The sequence below is a fragment of the Phascolarctos cinereus genome, unplaced genomic scaffold (assembly GCF_003287225.1).
Source record: "Phascolarctos cinereus isolate Bilbo 61053 unplaced genomic scaffold, phaCin_HiC Scaffold_3;HRSCAF=262, whole genome shotgun sequence".
NCBI lineage: Eukaryota > Metazoa > Chordata > Mammalia > Diprotodontia > Phascolarctidae > Phascolarctos > Phascolarctos cinereus.
Window position 1 is genome coordinate 40,596,692 of NW_027555736.1, and position 22,224 is coordinate 40,618,915.

Consider the following 22,224-nt stretch of genomic DNA (forward strand, 5'->3'; position numbering starts at 1 on the left):
CTTAAACTCAACAGGTCCAAAGTGGAACTCTTTATCTTTCCCCTAAACCTTCCTCCCAGCCTCGGAGTCATCCCTGACTCCTCACTATCTTTCACCCTCCATATCCAATCTTGTTGCCAAAGTCTGCCGATTTCACCTCCGCAACATCTGTCTGAATACATCTCCATTTTTCCTTTGGCACTGCCACCACTGGTACAGGTACTCAATTATCTCAAACCTCATTTATTGCAACAGCCTTTCTAGTGAGAATGCCTGCCTCAAGTCCTCCAATCCATCCTCCACTCAGCCATCAAAGTAAGTTTCCTAAAGTGCAGATCTGATCACATCATTCCCCTGCTCAATAAACTCCAATGGCTTCTTACTGCCTACAGGAACAGAATGCTGTGTTTGGCATTCAAAGCCCTTCGTGACTTAATCCCCCCCCCCTCCTGGTTTCCCATCACGTACTCTCTGATCCAGTGACACTGACCTCCTGGCTGTTCCAAGAACAAAACGCTCCCTGGCTCTGTGTTTTCTCTCTCTGGCCGTTCCCCATGCCTCTTCAGCTCTGACTACGGCCCCTCCTGTTTTCCTTTAAATCCCAACTAAAATCCCATCTTCAACAGGAAACCTTTTTAACCTCTCTTAATCCTACTAAGCTCTTATTTATCTTTCGTATAGTTTACTCTGAATATTTTTTTTGAGGCAATTGGGATTAAGTGACTTGCCCAGAATCACACAGCTAGTGTTATGTGTCTGGGGCCGGATTTGAACTCAGGTCCTCCCGACTCCAAGGCCAGAGCTCTACCCACTGCATCACCTAGTTGCCCCTTAGTCTGAATATTTTTGTTTGCTGGCTGACTCTCCTATTATATTACAAGCTTCTTGAGGGCAGGGACCATCTTTTGTCTCTTTTTGTATCTCTAGCACTTAGCTTAGTGCCTGGAACACAGGAGTCACTTAATAAATGGTTATCAATTGATACCTACAGTGAGGAGGACACAGCATGGAGGGTTTGGGATGCTGGGGCTGAGGAGCTGAGATTTCATCCATTAAGGAGCCACTTTATGCTCTTTAAAAAGACAAACACTGGGGGACCTAGGTGGCGCAGTGGACAGAGCACTGTCCCTGGAGTCAGGAGGACCTGAATTCAAATTCAGCTTCAGACATTTACTAGATTTGTAACCCTGGGCAAGTCACTTAGCCCTGGTTGTCAAAAAACAAAAAAATTTAAAAAGACAAATATTGGGTTAGTATACAGGATGGACTGAAGTGGAAAATAACTATAGGCAAAAGAGACTGAAATGATTCAGGTAAAAATGGCTAAGGCCTGGGATGACCCTTTGGGAATGAAGAGAAACAGATACCAAAAGAAGCAGTAAAGGAACAATCAAAGGGACTTAGGGATCTAAGGGGGAAAGGGAGTACCCAAAACAGGCTGCCTTCAAAGATCTTTGAGGAAAGGTGAGGTGGCCATGTGTCAAAGACATTGTAGGAAGCATGCTTGCTCAGAGACAAGCTGGACTAGATGACCTCTGAGATCTAGTCAACGTCTCAGATTCTTTGACTCTGCATTTAAAGACTATGAAAAGGGGTATCACTGATGACTGAAATGAGGATGTGAGCCAAGAAAGTCAATCTGAGGGATGGGAAAGATGAAGGCTTTAAGCTGTAGATAAACTGAATGTGAATGTTATTCAAATGAAAGGTTCTTTAGGAAATATGGGACTGGAGATGAGGTGAAAAGAGTTAAGACCTAGAGAATATAAACTCTCTAAGGATAAATGTAAAAAAGAATAGAGAGAAATAACCAAATCTTGAGAACATTCACAATTATGAGTTGTAAGAAGGAAAAAAACTGACAGCATGCTATGCTACAGAAACCACCTAGAGAGATCTCCCTGAAGAAACAGGTGGTCGAGCACCCAGCACCATCGGGAGATCAAGGACATCTGGCTAGAAAAGTCACTGGTAGCAAATGAGAGAGTAGTTTCATCCCACAGTGAGAAGAAACAAGTAAATAACTTTAATTTTCTCACAGATACTCTGAGCTACCTTCTCAAATGTGGTATCTAAGGCTCTGCAGTTCGCCAGAAAAGCAGACGAGGTACATTTAAACTCAGCATCCTTGGAATAAATGAACAGAATAGGCATCGAACTTCCCAAGGTTCCAAATCAAGCCCTCTACCCACTTGGAACTTTCTTGAAGCAAAACACCTTAGGATAATTCCTGAGAGAGGGACAGTGGCACGATGCTACTTACTTGACACCTCCCACATCACAGGATCGAGGGCGAGCTGAAAGGGACTGAATCTAGGAGAGAGACACAGGAAACTGGGATTACATGCCACGACATCACATTAACAGAAAATATGCCTTCTCACGTATTCGGGGAGGTAGAAAACAGCATCTTTCAGTCCAAATAAGTTTTAGCACAGAGAAGTTAGCCCCCACATGCAAACCACTGAGTCTGCAAATGGATTTTAATGTTTGAAATAGATAAGGACACAGAAGGTATACATTAACTTTTCTGAAGGGGCTCCTGCTACATTTTAAAATCTTTTCAAGGTGAATATGACGTTTCAAAGAGCTCAAAAGTGTGTTTAAGCAAACGTTTTTCAAACCGAGTTAGCGGGAAAGCAAGCCAAGATTAAAAAGTGGATGTATCTAATAAAGGATAGCTCCGGAGAAGGCAAGACAGGAAAACAGAAGAGACAAGGAAAGGGGAAGCACAAGCAGCTCAACAGTGTTAGATGAAAATGGTCCAATTATTGAAAAAAAAAAGTCCCTAAAAACTCCCATTCCTGAGAATGTTTTATAGGGCACAATGACTTCAAGACAAATACTACTGATGCTTAATTAAGGCACTGAGATGATTCTTAGCTTTCCAAGGTCAAGCCAGAAGATCAAAATCTCTGGCATGTTCTGCCAAGCGAGAAAGGCTGCAAGTATGAGTCCAGCAACAGTCTGTGTCTGCAGTCAAAGGTCCAATTTAAGTTCAAGTGAGAGGCTCATTGCCAAAAGAATGACCACTAGGTGGTGATTTTTTTTTCTGGACACGAACAATGAAATAAAAACTGAAAACACGGCTCCCTTCTGTTTCCTACCATGCATGTAAATTAGATGCTCTGTGGGGGGTTTATGGGAGGATGAAGACAAGGACAGCACAGGATGAGAAAGTGTGGAGGGGCTACGGTCTACCCTGGTGGTGGCGATATTTACATCAATGAGGTCATGGGGCCATCAGACTTGTGCACAAAAAAAAAAGTGAGATAAAAGACATGCGTGACCAATGAAAGGATGGGGCAGTCACTCAGTGAGAGAGAATAATAACAGATGGACGGTCCAAATGTTTCACTGGTATTCATGAAATAGTAACTAAAATTTTAATAATTAAAAAATTACTAGAAAAAGGCTTCCAGGGCATCACGTAGATCTTTTTTGGGAAGATTTCAGAAAAATATAGACAAGAATTACACAAGATGAATTGCTATATGTATTAGTGGAAAGAATAACCTCACTGATGATATCACACAGATATTCTAGATGGACAAATTTTCTCTCACCCAGTCAGTTACCCAAAGACAGGGGTGAGTGACAATGTTGCAAGAAGTCTGGGAGGAACAGACCTGTTGTTTTCTCTGCTGGCAGTGATGCCACATATGCCATCACTTAAATGAAGCCTATTTAAGTCTGTGGAAGCATTTGTGGCTCTCCCAGCTTTAAAAGAACCAGCATTCTCTAATATGTATTAGTATGGCAAATACTATAGTAGGCTCAATAAATGCCTGGTGATTGATTCTGGAATGCTCTTCCTCCAAAGAACATAGGGTGCTCTACCAAGACTGTTTCTAAAATATTATAATGCCAAAGATACAGGCTGACAAGGTAGAAGGAAGGAAAAAGGAGTGGGAAAAGCAAACAGAATGCAGGCAATGTAAGCAATTACAATCTTTAGACTAACAAGGAAAGGAGAGAGGGATATACATTTACTTTTTAAGTTAATGGAACCGGTCTCACTAATGGTGCTATAGGAAGAAAGAGAAAGCCAAGTATTACGGAGCCTTGGCCTAGGCTAATCACCGTCCTCTTTAGAGGTAGGCTGGTTATCCACCAGGTCATTTTTATCAGAGAGAGAATTCTTTGAAGATCAGAATAGATAAAAGCTCAGGAAATCAAATAATCTGTCAATATAGCCAGTGAACTCAGACAATTTTACTTGACCTTTAAACTAGAGTTTCTGATGAATCTGTGACTCCGGATACTCAAGCTCCTTTTAAAAATATTCTGACAATGTGACACAGCTAGTCACATTAAGTTAATTAAACAGATTTGTTATGTCATCAGTGTGGCTGATTACAAGGAAACAACTTTTTCCACAGAAACAAATGAGTTACTGATCTGCAACTCACAGGCCTGGAGAGCAATCTGAGGCACCATGGGATTAAATGCCTTGCCCATAATTACATAGCCAGGACATGTCAGAGGTGAGATTTGAATCCAGGTATTCCTGCCTCAGAGGCCAGCCCTTATTATGTCACCTTTCAATCTTGTTTAAAAAGCAGGAAAATCTGTTTCAAAGTTTTTGAATCAAAGACTTGCTAGGATAGGTTTTGGAGACTATCCCATGAGTACGTGGATAATTTATAATCAGAGGCTCCCCTGAGGAGGTAGCTGTATTTCAGCCATCCAGGAGCACAGGGTAATATTAGCTCCAGGGTGTTCTTTCCCACATCCTTCCCTCGACCAATCCTCTGTTCCTTCTTGCCAACTTCTGCTTGGCTCTCTGGGAACATCCTGCATGGGACCAACAACCCTCACACACCATATGCACTCGGCCACAGAAGGCCCCAAGGCTACCTACGGCTCACCCACCTTCTTGGCCTCCCACAGCTGTTTTGGCAGTGGCTTGGGAACGTTCAGCAGATTCTCCTCTTTCACAGGGCTGGAGAAAGGAATAACTGGAGCAACATAAACACAACATTGGCTGGATCAGAAGATGAGCCACTCTACCTCTGCTCTAACAGTTCGATGGCCTGTGCACACTTAGCCTATCACTCTGGGGCAGTAAGCAAGCACCAAAGTGTGAAGCAAAGCTTCAAGGGAATGTTCAATTCTTACTTTACTGCAATGAATTCTAAACATCAGATGAATTTCATCTGGCAAATTCTAAATGATGAGATGACATATCTTTCTTCTAGTTAGATATAGAAGACTGAAATAAATTATCATTTTAGGGTAGATTTCTTCTTACTCTAAAATCCTATTAATCTTAAGGTTTTAAAATTTCTCTATGGGTACCTATAATAGATGTGAAATTCTGTGTGGTTAATTTTATAATCAGGAAATCAGACACTTTTTTGTTTTGAATCCATAAGGAATCCATAAAATCTTTTGCAAATCACTTATTTTTATTATGAATTGAGGTGCTGAATCTTCCGAATGGGTTGTAAGGTTAGGCCCCTGAACACTGGTGTTAACTTTGATAGGGCAGTGTCTAGCATGGTGTTTTACACAAGGTGCTCAGTAAGTATCCACTGAACTGAACGTACTGATAGACTAGTCCATACAAATTCCAAATTGTGCTGCATTCTGGTTTAAGAGATACAACTCTTCACAGTCTGGGTTTTGACCTCATGATATCTTAAATTGCCAAACAGAATGGTCTTTTCTCAATCTTCCTTGACCTCTCTGCAACTTCTGACACTCTTCCCTCCATTACAGGCTCTTCTCTCCTGCCTGTCCAATCACTACTTTCAATTTTCTCTGCTGTACCTTCATCCAAGTCACATCTACTAACTGTGAGTATCCTTCAGGGCTCTGTCTTGGACCCTCTTCTCTTCTCTCTCTGTGCTGCTTCACGTGGTGATCTCATCAGTTCTCATGAATTTAATTTCCACCTCCATGGTGATGATTCTAAAATCTACCCCAACCTCTCTCCTGACTTCCAGTCTCCTATCTCTTAACCACCTATTTGATATCTTGAATTGGATATTCCATAGACATCTTTAAACTCAACATGTCTCAAACTGAATTCATTCTATCTTCCTAACTTCCAAATTACTGTTGAGGGTACCACCATCCTCCCAGTCACCCAAGCTCACAACTTACATACTAAACTCAATTCCTCACTCCCCTGCCCACTTCCACTCTGTTTCCAAGACCTGTCCATTTTACCTTGTGACATCCCCTTCCTCTGGCACGGCCACCACCCTAGTCCCGGCCCTTATCGCCTCACACCTGGACTCCTGAAACAGGCTTCAGGTTGGTATCCCTGCCTCAAGTCTTTCCTCATTCCAATCCATCCTTTATTTAGCTGACAAACAGATTACTTCCTAACGTGTCTACTCCGTATGTTCAATCAACTCCAATGGCTTCCTGTCCCCTCTAGGATCAAATACAAAACCCTCAGTTTGTTTTTCAAAGCCCCCTTTGACCTTCCCAGTCTTCCTACACCCGCCTTATCCTCAAGAACTCTTTGATCCAGGGACATTGGCCTCCTCGATGTTCCTCAGATAAGACACTTGATCCCCCGACTGTGTATTTTTACTGGTCAGCCCTTAAGCCTGGAATTCTTTCCCTCCTCATGTCTGCCTTCTGGCTTCCCTCGCTTCCTTTGAGTCCCAACCAAACTGTCACCTTCCGACAGATGTTTCTCCCGGTCTGCCCCACTGTCAGTGCCTTTCCTCTAATATTACCTCTGATTTACTCTGTCTCGATTTTGTCTGTACACAGCTGTTTGCAGTTTTGCCTCCCCCATAAGGCTGTGACTCCTTGAGGGAAGGGGCACTTTCTGCCTTTCTTGGTAGTGTTTGGCACAAGGTGCACACTTACACTTCTTAACTGACTGACCCGGAGAACCTTGATTAAAATTAAAGGAAGGAATATCAATTACTAATATTAGTAGGGACCGGTAGACTTAAAGACCCTCGTGCAAATGTTAACCCAAATACACATGCAGCCTAATCACAGATTTCAATTCTTAAATTCTGATACAGGGCTGGTCTCAGAAAAATGGGGTGTTCAGCCACAAGCAAAATTCTAAGCAGCTACTGGAAATAGAAGACTTGGCGATGAGACTTAGGATGAGGGAGGGGTCAGTTTAGGACTGGTAAGTTAGTACCAATATATCATTTTGAGTTGACGTTACAAAAAAAAGTAAAGTAGATGATAACCAGTCATACCTTCTCCAAATCCATCATTCTCACCATCACAGAAACCTATTAGAACAGAAAAGAGAAACATTACTGTGAAGGATTTATATGTTTCTTCATTCACGTTAGCAATCTCTTCAATCTTTTAGGTACTTATGCTAAAGGCACTTGACCCCCAAACTGAAGAGTGATTTTTAGCATTTTAGCACTCTAGGTAAAAACTAGAAATGGTTTTTGGACCAAATTCTGATTACTACCTATTTCTCACATCTTTGAAAGCTGTTTTGGTGTAACATTTTGCTACAAGTGAAACTATTTTTCATAATGTCTGAGACTACTGGGGTCTCAGAAGTATAAAAGCACAGGCTGGAACACTAAAAAATGCTGTATGAGAAACAAGGATGGCATCAACAAATACAAACATTAAAAAACAAAAATGAGGAACAGAACCCCAAATAAAATCTTAAACCCTAATCTACTCAGATTTTTGATGTGTCTAGTCCACCTACTTGGCACACAGTAGGTACTTAATCAATGATTCTTGAATTTAACAAATAAGAGTACCAACATGTTTGCTGTATGTTCCCTTCTTATCTCTTTTCAAGTTGTGTACTTATAAAATGTTCTTGCTGTTTTAATATGGCCTTGGTCAAAATGTCACTCTTCTAACTCTGCTTTCTGCATTATTCTGTGAAGGACTTTTTAAAAACTTTTAAATATTTTTAATATTTGTATTATTTGATGACTTAGGAATATTATTAACAAATCACATTTATCAAAGCCATTCCCAATTGCTGGAAACACACACACACACACAGGTCCACCATTTTTAATTCTTCACTATTACAAATGGAAACACTAGAAGCACTTTTGTGCAGAAAGGATTTTTTATTTTGAATAGAATACTTATCTTAAGGTGGTTATAGATGTAAAGAAAAGTTTCATATTTACCTAAATACTTACATAAGAATTTTTTGTGGTAACAAAGAAATGAAAAAAAAAAAAGCAGATATATATCCACAAACTGGGGAACAATTAAACAAATTATGGTACATGAATTTAATGGCACATGAAAGACATATTACTATGTTCTTTAAGAAATAACACATGAAGAATTCAGAGGAACATGAGATATATATGAATTAGTGCACAATGAAGTGAGCAGAACCATGAAAACAAAATACACAATGACTATGACATTGTAAATGGAAAGAACAGTATAACAATAATGAATGCTATGTAATTATAATGACCAAGCTTGATCCCAGAGAAGAAAGGAGAAAACAGGCCTCTCTTCTTTCGTGGAGAAATGAAGAACTAGGGGTATGTAATACTATATATGTCATCACACATAATCAATGTGTTGTCAGTTTTCTTGCTGTTGTTCTTGTTTTTTCTTTCTTTTTAAAAATCTGTTACAGTGGAAAGCTCACTGGGAAGGGGGAAGAATATACTTTGGAAGCACTATGATATAAAAATAAAGCATATCAATAGAACTTCAAAAATATTATCTTCAAAGCCTAGTCCTAACAGCGGAAGTCCTTGGGTCAAAGAAAACGACCAGTTTGATAACGCTTATTGCATGATACCAGATTTCTCTTTAAGAAAATCCCCCCATTCACAGCTTCACCAACGATTTAATGCTGCCTGTTCCCCTACAGACCAACCTAGCAACCTACAAAGTATTTCATAATTTTCAACTACTTCTGATGAGTTGATACAGTAAATCAAAGTTGTTTTGATTTGCATTTCTCTAAAATCAGAGAATTTGAACAATTTTTCAGTGATTACTGAATTATATTTTCTTCAAGAATTTCCTAATTCTTTGATAAGAACTAGAGAACTGTTATTACTCTTATAAATCTGACTCAGTGCCTTTAAAGATTATAGACGTCAGATTTTTGTCCGATTTAGTTAACATGAGAGATTTTTTTTCTCAATCTGTTTCTTTTCTTTGCATGGTGGATATGTTGCCTCTTGTTACATAAACTATATATTTTCATATAATCAATCAATTCTATTTTCTCCTCAACAATTTCTTCCATTTGTTTAATATATGTATTTTTGGATTCTATTACTAAGTTTTGTATTTTGTTCCACTGATCTATTTTCCTTTTTTAAAAAAATTTCAATTCCAAAGACTTCATTACTACTCTATAGCATAATCTGAAGTCTGATCAGTCAAGTCGTATTTCATCTTTTTTCCACTTTCCTTTGACATTCTTGCCTCTTTGTTATTCCATACCAATGTTTGTTATCGTTGTATCTAGTTCTATAAAAAAAAGTTTGTTTCTATTTTGGCTGGTGTTACACAGAATCTACACAGTAATCTGTGAAGCACTGACATTTAAAACATCCTAACGATCTATCTATGGCTAGTGGACAGTTTGTCAAACGTTCATTTCTTCATTTATTTCTGTCAAATCTGTTTTGAAGTTTCTTTTATACATTTTCACCTATGTCTTCATAAATTAAAAGCCCAAACTATTTTATGTATTTTCTTGATATTTTAAGTGGTGTTTCTCTAAAAAATTGTCTTCTGGTTTTTGTTAGTGATATATAAAAATGCTGATTTTTTTTGTGTGTGGACTTACCTTTTACCTTATCACCTTGCTAAAAGTTTTTTACCTTAATAACCTTTTTATCATTTATTAACTTATTCATTTATTACCTTAATTAAATTTTCTGTTGAGGCTCTTGGATGCCTGAAACATTCTTCTGAAATTTTCATTTTCTTTGGGTAACTCAAAAGTCTATACACCTATTTCATGCTTACTGTGTGTGTTCTATGAGGAAAAACAAACTGGCATTACTGAATCTCAGAGCTGGAAGGAACCTTAGAGACTGTTAGCTCAATCCCCATTTGAATCGTGAATCCTTTCTCCAACACCCATAAGAAGTGGTCCTCCAGTTCCCGCCTGTGTGATTACTTCCCATGCCCAAGAATTCATCTCATAGCTTCAGCTCTAACTCAGGCAGTCATGGTATCTCTTTAGGGCAGCTTCAATCCTTCCCTCCCCTGGGTCCTTCCCTATCTGCCTACAAAAATGCTCAGGGTCCTGCCATTCCTAAAAAAAAGTCTTCCCTTTACACTGACACCAATCCAGCTAACGCTCCATCTCTCATCATCTTTTCAGTAGCTTGTTTTTGTGATGCTGCTGACCAGCAGATCCTCTGACTCCCCTGGCTTCGGACATCCCACTATCCTAGCTCTCTTCCAATCTCTCTCCATCCTCCCACTTCTTAATGTGAGTGTTCCTAAAAGGACTGTACTGTGTCCTCTTCTCTTTTCCCAATACACGTTTTCCCTTGGTGATCTTGGTAACTCCCCTAGCTTCAGTGACTACTCTATCACCCATCATAACTTGGCTTTCAAATTCTAGAGCCGTCCAGCACAGAGAATTTACTTAATCAATGCTCTCTATTTCTAGCCACCTAGGATACCGCCACTGAGCTGTATCACTGGTAGCTCAGATTTTCTGGATCTTAAGTTTTTACTACCTAGCTGTTTGATCCTGGGTAAGTCACTTAACTTCTCTGCCTCAGTTTCCTCATCTGTGAAATGGAGCTATTAATAGTAGGGCTGTTATAAGGATCAAATGAGATATTTGTAAAGCTCTTTGTAAACCTGAAAGCGCTACATCATGCTAGCTATCATAATATCAATTATTATTAATGCAGCCTAAGATTGCATTAGAAATTATGACTGTTAAACCACACTGTAGACTAAAATTGAACCTGTAAGGCACTAAAACTCCAAGATTTTTCTCACCTAAATGGTTGTCTTATCAAACTTCTCACATAGTATATACTTATTTATGTAGCTGATTCTTTAACCTAAGGTAGAACTTTACATTTTTCCCTCTTCTTCATCTTATTTGCTCACTATTTGAATACAGATGAAATTTAAGGAAATTATAATTCTATATCTTTACTGACGGTGCCCCTTCTCCACATTTTTTAGGCCTACTTTTCTTTCTGCACGTCAGGGAAGGGAGGAGGAATATGCATTTATAGAGCACCTTCTATATATGCCATGCATTGTACTAAGCTTTTTTTTTACAAATATTATCTCAAATATTATTATTAGTCGCTTTCATGTTACAATGTGAGATTTCTTCATTCCTCATCTGGTTGTACTAATTCGGGACTTGTCCCACTGACTTCTCCCCCTGCCCCAGGAAGCTCACTCTTAGGACAACCTCAGCATGCTATAAAATCTCATTAGCCTTGGGACTCTACCTTATCATCACCCTCTGCCTCTCTGATGTGCTAATAAGGCCTTTTAATGGAGAGAGCTCAGCTCACACACCTCCTCATTGCTCACTCAGCTGCACTGGCTTTGGGACTTGTCCACCATGTTCCCAGGTCAAGTAACTACTCCCTCCACCCCTCTGCATTTAACTCCCTTTGCATGTTGTCTTCCTTGGTTGGATTGTGAGCTCCTTGAAGGCCAAGAACTGTCTTTCTTTTTTTGTATCTGTATCCCATAGTGCCTGGTACATATTAAGCGCATGACAAATGTTTAACGATGATTGACTACTGAGTGAAAAAGTATCATTCACTATGGTTCCTTGCATTTTAAGCTGGATCTCTAATTTGTGCTCCATTAGGGGGAATTTTAGACATCACACCGACCTGAATTCTTTTTAGTTAGAAAAGTAGCCACAATCTAGTCAGTTTTGGACTTTAGAGCTGGTAGAAATGGGAGGAAGGGTGTCACTGGCTTTTTCTAGCTGGAACCCTGAACATGGTGCCTGCTCAAAACCTGGGCCAGATACTTCCTCCATTCTCCATTCTGGGTGGTGGTAGATGACTGGTAGCAGATGTAAAACTTTGGGAGGCTTAGCCATGGGCAAAAGGTAGCAGCTTGAAATTTGGATCCAGATGTATGTGTGTGTGTGTGTGTGTGTGCGCGCGAGAGAGAGAGAGAGAGAGAGAGATAGACAGACAAACAGAGAAGAATTAAACTGTGCATGGTATGGGGAAAATTTTGGCACCACCATTTATACAAACTGGGAAATTAAAAACAATAAGAAGAAAAGTACAGATGGTTTGATTGTAACAAAGTAACACTCTAAGCAATTACAGTCATTTCTACAAACTAGTATTAATGTGTCATTATCACAGAGCACAATCATAATTATGTATTCAATTAAACATGTATCAGATTAGTTTACATTCACTTATCCTCAGCTTACATAGTTTGTCGCTCACACAACATAGTTATTTGCTCACAACTAAGAAAATTAGAGGGAACCCTAGGGTGCAATCCGGTAAAAATTCCCAGGGAAAGAACAGCTGTTATCACCACTACTACAGTGCTTAATCCTAGACTTACGTTATACTTTCCCATCGTCTTTTTTTTTCATTTTTACCTTATTTGGTAAAATCTATGATTAGAAATACTTTTTTTTTTTGCAAAGCTAGTTGATATTTTTAAATTCCAAAGGAAGGAAAATGAAAAGCTTTAATGAATTACAGGGGGAAAATACATGAAACTGTTTAAAATAGCTCCTACCAGCAAATCTAAGTCTCCAGAAATAATTCTTATCCTTGGAGACTTGAATTTTTAAAACACAAATAGCTTTCCCATATAAACAAAAATCCATATTTGGATGCATTTTTGATTTATGGTTTAACTGCAAGGAAATATTATTTCATGCAGAAAAGCAGAAAGCCAGTAGTCATGCTTACGATATGACTACCTTTTCTTTTCGACCTTGCAAATTTAGGAGGCTAACAATGTATAATTGATGATTTAAGGAAAAATAAACAAAGAAGACCTACTTAAATCACTTTATTGTAATCTTTCACTGATCAGTCTAATCAGTTTGATGTCCAGGATTCTTCTATGTCTCTGTAATTCTTATTCTTCCTACTTATAAATATTTCTAGCCTTTACCATCCTCATTTCCCTCTCCATCATTAGTCTCAATTCTCTATTTATTCATTCAAGAGTAATGGAATACCTACCGTGCACAAGGCACAGAGAATACAAAAGTGACTAAGGAAAGACCTGTGCCCTTAAGAAGTTTATATTTATAAGATTTTTAACTAGAAGGGGCTTGAGAGAGCATCCTCAATTTAGAAAATCCTCAATTTACAAATAAGGAAACTGAGGTCTAGAGATATAAAGTGACCTGCTTAAGATCATACAGTTTGTTAGCTGAGCTAGGATTCAAACTCTAGGTATATTTTCAAATTCAACTTAATCCAATAAGCATTTTTTATCTGCTACATGCCAGGCACTATGCTAAGTACCCTCTCTACTACACGCAGTAGGGAAGACAGTACACACACAAAGAGAATTAAAATACTATGAACAGCACCATAAGAAAGTTCTGAACCAAACACATTAAGGGTTCAGAGGAATGAGTACAGATGGGATGAAGAAGACAGGTTTGAAGAACAGCACATGATCTAGCTTGGCTGGAGTGCAGGATACTTAAGGAAAGCCACTGAGACAAGATTAGAAAGCTAGGTCAGGTGACATGGTCTGCTGACCATGTATGCCAGTCTAAAGAAAATGATAACAAGGAGCCATTTGCTGTTTTAAAGCAGAAATATGATCAAGGCTAAGCAACAGGAAGACTGACTTTGCATCAGTGCCCTGTAGGGATCAGAGGGGGAGATGCAAAGTGGAGAGATTTAGTTAATACTGCAATAATGACAACACTGGGTGGCAAAGCAGAAAGACAGCAGGACTGGGGTCAGGAGAGGCTGGGCTTCAAATCCCACTTCTGACGCTAACTTGGTGTATGGCCATGGGCAGGTGACTTAACTCTTTTGAGCCTCAGTTTCCTCATCTGTAATATGGAGATCAAAATAGCACCAACCTCAAAGGGTTGTTTTCTGGTCCAAATGAGCTGTTATGTAAATCACTTTGAAACCTAAAGCACTAAATAAATACCCACTATTATTAGAGGTAGTAGGACACACCCTACAAGATGGCTATGTATTATACGCATGTATAGAAAGCTGTATAAAGCTTAATGCACTATGTTAATTGTTGTTATTCTAACAGTTATCTTAGCATTATGATTGTTCAAAGAGTTAAGAAGAGCCTGAACTAGAACAGAACCAAAGGAAGGGAGAGGACATATGGCAAAGATGCTAGGACTACTGGATTGTCTTGAGCTAGACAAGCCCCGGCTATCTAAGGGCAGTCTTATAGATGAGGCAAGTGGGGCCCTAAGAGAGAAAGCGATTTGCCCAAGTCACGAGACTATGACAGAGGGCAGATCCTGGATTCACACTAGGATTTCTAACTTCAAATCCACTGTTTTCCCCACTATACAATGCTGTTACAGAGGCAAAATCAATATTAATCTCTTGTCAGAGTTACTTTCTTCCGTTTAAGTGTGCCAAAACCTCCTTGTTTCAAATGCCCATCACCTCATTTAACCACTTTTTAAGTTACTGACTTTTTTCTTCCTTCCCTTCTTTTGTTTCTAATGTTCAGAAACGTGTTCCCTACTCATGTTCCCACTGATTTTCTTGCTCTCACTTCATCCTTCATTCCTTTTAGAAAAAACAAAATATTCTGCATCAGATAAGAAACAGCCATTAGAACTGGCTAGAATAAGAATTAAAGTCCTTATTCTGGCTGTTAGGGCATTGTCTGTCAATCTGCTTCAGTCTTGGGTTCAGCTGAGACTAAGTAAGCTACTTGCTAATTCTGCACTCCCTCAGTGACATGTAATAATCTCTCTTCTGTCAGTGATTCTATTCCCCTAACTCCCCCTCCACATCTACTTCCTCTCATCTGTTTCTCATCCCCCCACCCCCACAACATGCCACAAAGCCTCTCTTAGAAACTCCAATACAATCAACCTAATTTTGCCCTCATAGATTTATATGTGGAAACAAACCCTTCTGCAGTAAGCCAAAACTCTTAGACCCATTACACTCTGAAAAAGAGCTATCATTAAGGGAAGAATAAATTTGATTACTACAAATTAGAGACATTCCTTTATACTTACTCAAGGCCTACTGACAGCTCAGCAGAAAGAGCTGCCACAACAAGGAAGGAGGAGCGCCTTATTCCCTTGCCCTATTCCTTCCCCTGGCCTGGGATATTCCAGACCCCACTCAGGGCAGCCAGGCAGGAAGAATACTTCCATCAGAGGCATTCTGCCCCCTTGCCTCCTCCTTTGCTTAGACTCCATGACTGCTCGTAAGGTTTGAAGGAGATAGAGGTCAAACGCTCCATTTCTTCTGACGAAATGGAAGAAGACCAGACCTTCCCATGTGCCCTGCTGTTCCCCAGAACTGTCCTCTTAACTACTTGAATAAACTAAGAACCTTGAGGCCTTACCATCTACCCCATCACTGTACCCTTACGACTTCTAGGCCTCTCCACCTGCCTGCAGCCAAACTTTCTTTCGTGTGTGAGCTCTTTGAGAGCAAGGACCATGTTGCCTTTTTGTATTTGTATCCTCAGTGCTTAGCACCATGCTTGGCACATAGTAAGCACTCAAAAAATTTGTTTTCAAAAAATTAATTAATTAGTCCACACCAGAAAGAGTCATTGTGAGAACTATATAGAACTTTTGAGTTTTAAAAGCAGAGAAAGACAGAAGAATTAGTTCACAGTTGGAAGAAATTTTTTTTCAACTCAGACCTAAAAGTCCTAAAGGTTTTTATTATTTTTCTGATTTTAGGCATGTAAATCAATCTGCCAGTTAGCAGGATTCCACAAGTACACATCATTTGGGACTATCACATATTATGAGCTCCTGACAGGTGGAAATGGAATCCTTACTTTACAATTATGCCTGGTATCACATATAGCATGTGTACATGTCAATACTTAGTGAGTATTAGAAATCAGAGAGCATGATTAAATATTCCTGGTTCCAGCATGATCAGGAATAACATATAAATGTTATAAACATTATCCTAGATACATTGAGAACATACAAACCCTTCATCTACCTTAAGACTTTTGTGGAAAGCTGGCTAAATTAGCTATTGTCTGTAATACCTCTTATCCTTATTTTCTCTCTCACATAAGAATCACTCTCAAAATCCAATGGACCAAAAAAGAGGACACTACTATTATTGGTGCCCTATCTTACCCATGCATTGGGCAGGCCAGGAAGACTGGTCACCTTCTCCATAGGGGTCCTGTGGCTTGGTGCTTAAGGCGCTGGTGTGAAGAGCAGAGTCTGAATTGGTCCTAAGAGAGGGGGATTGGGGGAGATTGTATGTGAATCTCAGGATCAAAAACCCTTGGGCAACATGGCCTTACTATTTCCTTTGTAGAAATAAGCAGCATTCACCATTAAGCATGAAAAACCAGAAGCAAAAGAATGAAGGTTTCATTTACTTCTATGTACTTTATTTGCACATTACAGGCAGCTCCAATTCTCTATGGTTGATCTGGGAAAAGATCTACTGTCCTAAAACACAACCCTCCTTCTATGAGATTTCCCAAATGTTTAAAAGGAGGTCCATATGTTCTCCGATTCTGTCATGTGAGCTTTGACATGTCTGCTCTGATAAATGGAAAGCCAAGACAACCCTGCCTTCTTCATCAAGGAAGAATTCAGAAAGATGTCTGGATACTTCGTGAATCTGTAACTGTCTGCTCCCTGGGACTAGCTAACATAAGGCCTAGTGCTGTAACTCCTTCCTAGTCTTCTCTAGCCCATAAAGCACTGACAATTCTGTTCCTGGCACTAGACTCTCCTCATCTGAGATTATTTATTCCCATGCAGAACATTAATGGCCCATTTCCCGCACTCTTGAAAACAATCCTCGCCGTATTTGTCAAGGATTGCCCTGACCTCCAGAATACTGGAGGCTTGAGCTTCATCCTAAATTCATCTCTCCAGGCTAGTCTAGGCTATAGGCTCACACTGACTTGGCAGACCCTGCTTTTGTCTTTGTCTGGGCCATGTTTCATGCTGGGACCTATTGGTGCAAATCTGACATCCTCTGTCCCATCAATCCAGTAAGTGAACAGTAGTATTCACGAGAGAAGTAAAACTTTAACTAACAGGAGTAAAAGGATGTCCTAGCAATTAGATCACACATACAGAGCATAAAGATAGCCCATCTGAGTTAGCTTTTCCTGTTGCAGTCATTTTTCTTGAAGAAGGATTTAGTGGGAAAGAAATACTTCACCTGTTAAGTGCAGATGTCAGCCTGAATCCGGGCTGCTTCTCTTCCTTCCAAGGAGGCTGCTGCCTTTGAAAATCAAAAGAAGCAAAAAGTGAAGAGGTGCTCAATCACGAGAGACAGTGTAGTACCAAGCACCCTGGAGACCTGGGTTCTACTCCCTGTAACCCTAGATGAGTCCCTTTAGAGACTTCAGAGAACTTCTTCTGGTTCTCAATTCCCCCACTTGTAAAATGAAGGACTAAACCAGTAGATCTATATGGTAAACTGGTACATTATAATAAGGGTATTAAGCATCTTTCTTTTGAAGGAATTCTCCAAATAACAATGACAGCTTTCTTATTTAATGACCAACTGACCACACACCAAAACTGAGTGGATATTAACCCAAAGGCATAAACTACTACTTTTATGTCCTAATTGCACAAAAAACAATTTTTGGCTATTTGAACGCAAAGGGCCTCATTCAAAGGATTAAATAATGGAGGATACTAGAACCATATAACGGTAACGGCTCTCCAGCTTAGCAGAAGAAGGACAAATTCAGCTGGAAAGCATGAGGCATCCTCACTTGATATCAACTTTTCTGTACAAAGAAATGTGAGCCCTTTGAGGCCTGAATTGTCTCCTATCATATCTGTCCCTTTAGTGCCTGGCCCAGTGCCTGCCACATTGTGGTGTTTGCTGACCGACTACCTCAGAGCGCCCTAGGCTGAACCTCCACACTGAGGCAGCTTAGAGTAGGCTAAGTGCCTTCTGGGGCCTCTCATCATAATGCCTGTTGTGCTTCCTGGGGAAGAAGACTTGACTTTTCCTCTTTCAGCAACGGAGTTACACAACAATCATGAACTATCTGTACTTCGTAAGACTAGATTTTAAGCCCGTGACTTCAGATCTCTTTATGCCATAAGGATTTACAACCCTACACTTGCCCAAGAAAAATTCAATAAACTTTGCAGCTGTCTGAGATTGTTGCTGTGGAGTTCCCAAAGATGATGAAGTCACAGGACCAGACACACCCTGTTCAACACTGTTCCCTCCTCAACAGTTTGGCAACAACAAAAATTTCTAGATTTTTTCACTAGAAATATGTATCATTCCAAAAGGACAGTATGGGCACGAATACCCCATGACACCCCAGCTTTAACAATGTGTCTTGCTTACCTCATCCAGCTCTCATCCCCGGGCTGGGCAGGGTAACTGGCTCCATAAGAACTGCTATCAAAGTGGAATGGTGAGTGAAGGAAATGCAGGGGAAACCCCTGCCTGCAACAGTAAGAGCACAATGGAGGGGCTGGGGTTACCCAGGAATCAGACCCAATATTTATTAAGGATCTGCCACCTCTCTGCCTTCTCCCTCTAGGTCTTCCTGCTCCCTGTTGTCCTCACTGCCCTCCAGCAGTCAGGGGACTTCTCTTTACATGCCCCCAGCCCTAGTTTTCCTGTAGCTTCTTGGATTTCTTACTGTGCTTTGAGAAAAGCAAAAGTAAAATGCCAAACAAAAAAGTCTTTCAGTTGAGGTTCGGGGCAAAGCACTTCATCTTATGCAGATAATGACAGACCTGCCATTACTGGGTGTTGTAAATTTGATTCTATGACATCTTTTCCCAACTCAAAAGTTATATATGCACAGTGCTTTAAAGAAATTTAATATGGGCAAAAAAAAAATGGAGGGGGAGGAGGGTGGAAGGAAGGAAATTAGCAATACTTTTTCATATAACTGGATAACCCATAATGTTGCATAACCAGGCAAAGAACCACTGTTGTAGGGCTTTAATAAGTAAAAATACACTAATATACAAGATTTCTTATCGAAGCAGAGGCCACCATAGCTGGTGAAAGCTTCTCTTCCTATTCATTCTTAATCCTGGCTTTTGTGTATGGGTTTGTGTGTGTAGAGATTTTTTTTTCATTCCAAATCAAATGACTAGCCATGAAAACAAACAAAATAAACACTGAGATAGCTGTCCTGAAATCAGAAGACCTGGGCTGAAATGTTTCCTCTGATGTTTATTACCTGTGTGACTCAGGGCAAGGCATTTCACCTTCCAAGGCCTCATGTTCCTCAACAGGAAAATGAGTGTTGGCCTAGATGGTCTCTGAGGTCACTTTCAGTTCCAGACCTACAGCCCTACCATAAAGCCATCAACTCTAAACTATTAACAGTTAATTCTTTTAAAGTGTAGATTAGCTTGAGTGTAACAGTAACAAAACCACCCCATTTCCTTGTGCCTCTTTAAAACTTTGCTGCTATTGTTTACGTCCGTGTGGTTTGCTGTGTGCATTCTTGGTCTGATTCTGCTTTCTTCACTGCTTGTCCCTTCATGTGAGTCTTTCCATATGTCTTTGATGCTCCTCATACTCACTTCCCATAGAGCAATAAAGCTCTGCCACTTACTGTGTAATTCTGGGGTGGGTTTTACAATGCCAAATGCAACGTTCTTTCCACAGTGTAAAGAAATTTCACTTTATAGTCTACAATTATTTGTTATTATAAATATAAAGCTACCATGAATATCTGTAACAGACTTTTTCCACTTCTTTCCTTCTTATTGTTTTGGATATAATACATTTTGTTCCTAATCTGGCACCTTAAGTGACACGGCAAGCCTTGGTTCTCAAAGCCTAAGCTGGCGGAGCATGAGGTCTAACAAGTCCTACTTATCAAGCTAGAAGGCTTTGTGCACAGGGGCTGACACTAATAACTAGCATTTATTTAAGGTTTAAGGTTCGCCAAGTTTTTTACAAGTATTATCTCATTTTATCTTCAAGACAAAGGTAGGTGGTACAGGTGCTATTACTTTCCCCATTTAATAGTTGAGGTAACTGAAAACAGAGGTCTGTGTCCAGGCTCACAAACCTAGTGTGAGAGGCCAGATTTGAACTCAGGTTTTCCTGATTTAAGGTCCAGGGCTCTGATTCAATGCACTACCTGGCTACCTCCTACTTATACAGAGTAAGGGATCCATAAACATGTTTATTTTTTATTAATTCAAATAAAATAGGCCTAAGATAATCTCTGGATAGCTAGGGAATGGAAGACTTCTGTCCTCCAAATAGCATTCTCTGCTCTAGTTTTATTTCTACAAGGAAGCCAAGATTATTATCAGGTAACTGAAGTAAACATGAGCTTTACAAACTGAGGTGTCCTACTAAATTCATACTGGTTTTGCACATTTATCTTTCAAACGTGAGGCACACTTCAGACACATTTAAAAAGCTGCTGTGTCTTTTCTAAGGGCAGATGTTACTATTAAAAGATTTACAATTAGGCTCCAGAGTAAAGAGTTAGGCAGTAGACCTAGAGAGAAACAAATTCAGAAGCAAGCAGCAGTGCTGTAGCTTAGACACCTCTCAGGCCACAGGAGTAGAAGGAGGTCTCAGGCCCATCCAGTCCAGTCTGAAGCTGCAGAGGAATTACCAAGGTAGAAATCGCAGCTCAAAAAAGAGCCTACAGTTCTTCTGTTAAACTGGCTGATGGGGGCTGAGTTCCAGGAGCAATCTATTGTTGCCAGACCCAAACCCATGTCAGGAACTTGCGGAGAGCAAACCAGTGGTGGGCAACAAATATGACTCTGTCCTAGATCAGTGCCTTTTGGGTGTAATAAAAGCTTGCAGGTCCCCAGCCTGGAATAACACAGCACTGAGTACCCCAAGAACACAGCAACAGGATCAGCCCAGATCTTCCCTCCAGATATGCACAGTAACTGACCCTAACATCAAGCTGAAAGTCAGCAAGGAAACCGAAGAATAAGCAAACAAAAAAAGAGCCCCATCACAAGGAGCTTTTATGGTGATGGGGACGCTCAAGACACAAACATGGAAAACAGAAATGACTCCAAAACATCCACGAGGAAAGCCTCAAAGAAAAACACAGCACAGGCAAAAATTTACCCAGAATTTTTGGAAGAAATGAAAAGCACAGAAAAAAGAAGTTAAAAATATTTGGAAAACAAATGACAGCTACAGAAGAAAGAACTGGAAAGGGAATTAACAGGTTGGTACAAGGTACATAACCATGCCCGAGCAACAAACTCTCTGAAAATTAGGATGAGCCAAACACAAACCAATGATTTCATGAGACAACAAGGAACATTAAAAACAAAGTCAAAGGACTGAAAAAAAAAACCAAACAAGAAAATACAAGGTACTTACAACAAAACAAATCAAAGGAAAAAAATGCAAGAATCATTGGACTAAAAATCATAACCAAAAAAAGGGCCTAGACATTTTTCAAGAAATCATAAAAGTAAACTGTCTAGACCTCTTAGAAGCAAAGGGAAAAGTGTCTATAAAAGAATCCACTAGTCACTTCCTGAAACTTCCAAATGAAAATTCCCAAACTCAAAGCTTCTATGTCAAAGAAAAAATGTCAGAGAAAAAATACTACAAGCAGCCAAAAAAGAAAAAATTCAAGTACTGAGAAGACACAGTCAGGAATACAAGATTTAACATCCATCACAGAAAGAAAGGGAGATCCTGGAATATGATATTCCAAAAGGCAAAGGACATAGGCTTACGGCCAAGAACATCTTGCCCAGCAAAACTGAGTATAATCCTACAAGAGGGAAAAATTGATCTTTGATGAAATTGGGGAATTCTAAGCATTCTTCATGAAAAGTTCAGAGCTGCATAGAAACTATGAAGTTTAAACATAGCAGTAATTATAAGGGACTAAACAGGGACAAACTGTTTACATTTTATTATGGGGAAATGATACCTGTGTCTCTACTCAATCCTATCATCATCAGGGGTAAGAGGAGGAATCCAAGTAGACAGAAGACCTGGAGTGGTTCTGTTATGTCTTGATCTTAAAAGAGAATTAGAAAAGGAGTAAGTAAAGTAAAAGGAGTGGTAAGTAAAGAAGACTAGAATAGGAATACACTAGGGAAAAGGAAAAGAAAAGTTAGGGGAAATGTTCTCACTTGATCCGGCTGCACAAATAGAAGTCTATACAAACAAG

The 22,224-nt window shown here is 39.8% G+C and overlaps 1 protein-coding gene across 1 annotated transcript in view; it reads right to left on the reverse strand.

The window, feature by feature from the left end:
* The window catches only part of CRTC3 (CREB regulated transcription coactivator 3), a 75,815-nt gene that overhangs the window by 15,675 nt on the left and 37,916 nt on the right, over window positions 1-22,224 (reverse strand). Inside the window, exons 4-9 of the mRNA XM_020994586.2 lie at window positions 18,426-18,487; window positions 17,268-17,330; window positions 16,217-16,317; window positions 7,164-7,199; window positions 4,855-4,940; window positions 2,243-2,292 (exon numbers count right to left, since the gene is read on the reverse strand). Coding sequence (XP_020850245.1) covers window positions 2,243-2,292; window positions 4,855-4,940; window positions 7,164-7,199; window positions 16,217-16,317; window positions 17,268-17,330; window positions 18,426-18,487 — 398 coding nt within the window. The remainder of the gene's footprint in view (window positions 1-2,242; window positions 2,293-4,854; window positions 4,941-7,163; window positions 7,200-16,216; window positions 16,318-17,267; window positions 17,331-18,425; window positions 18,488-22,224) is intronic.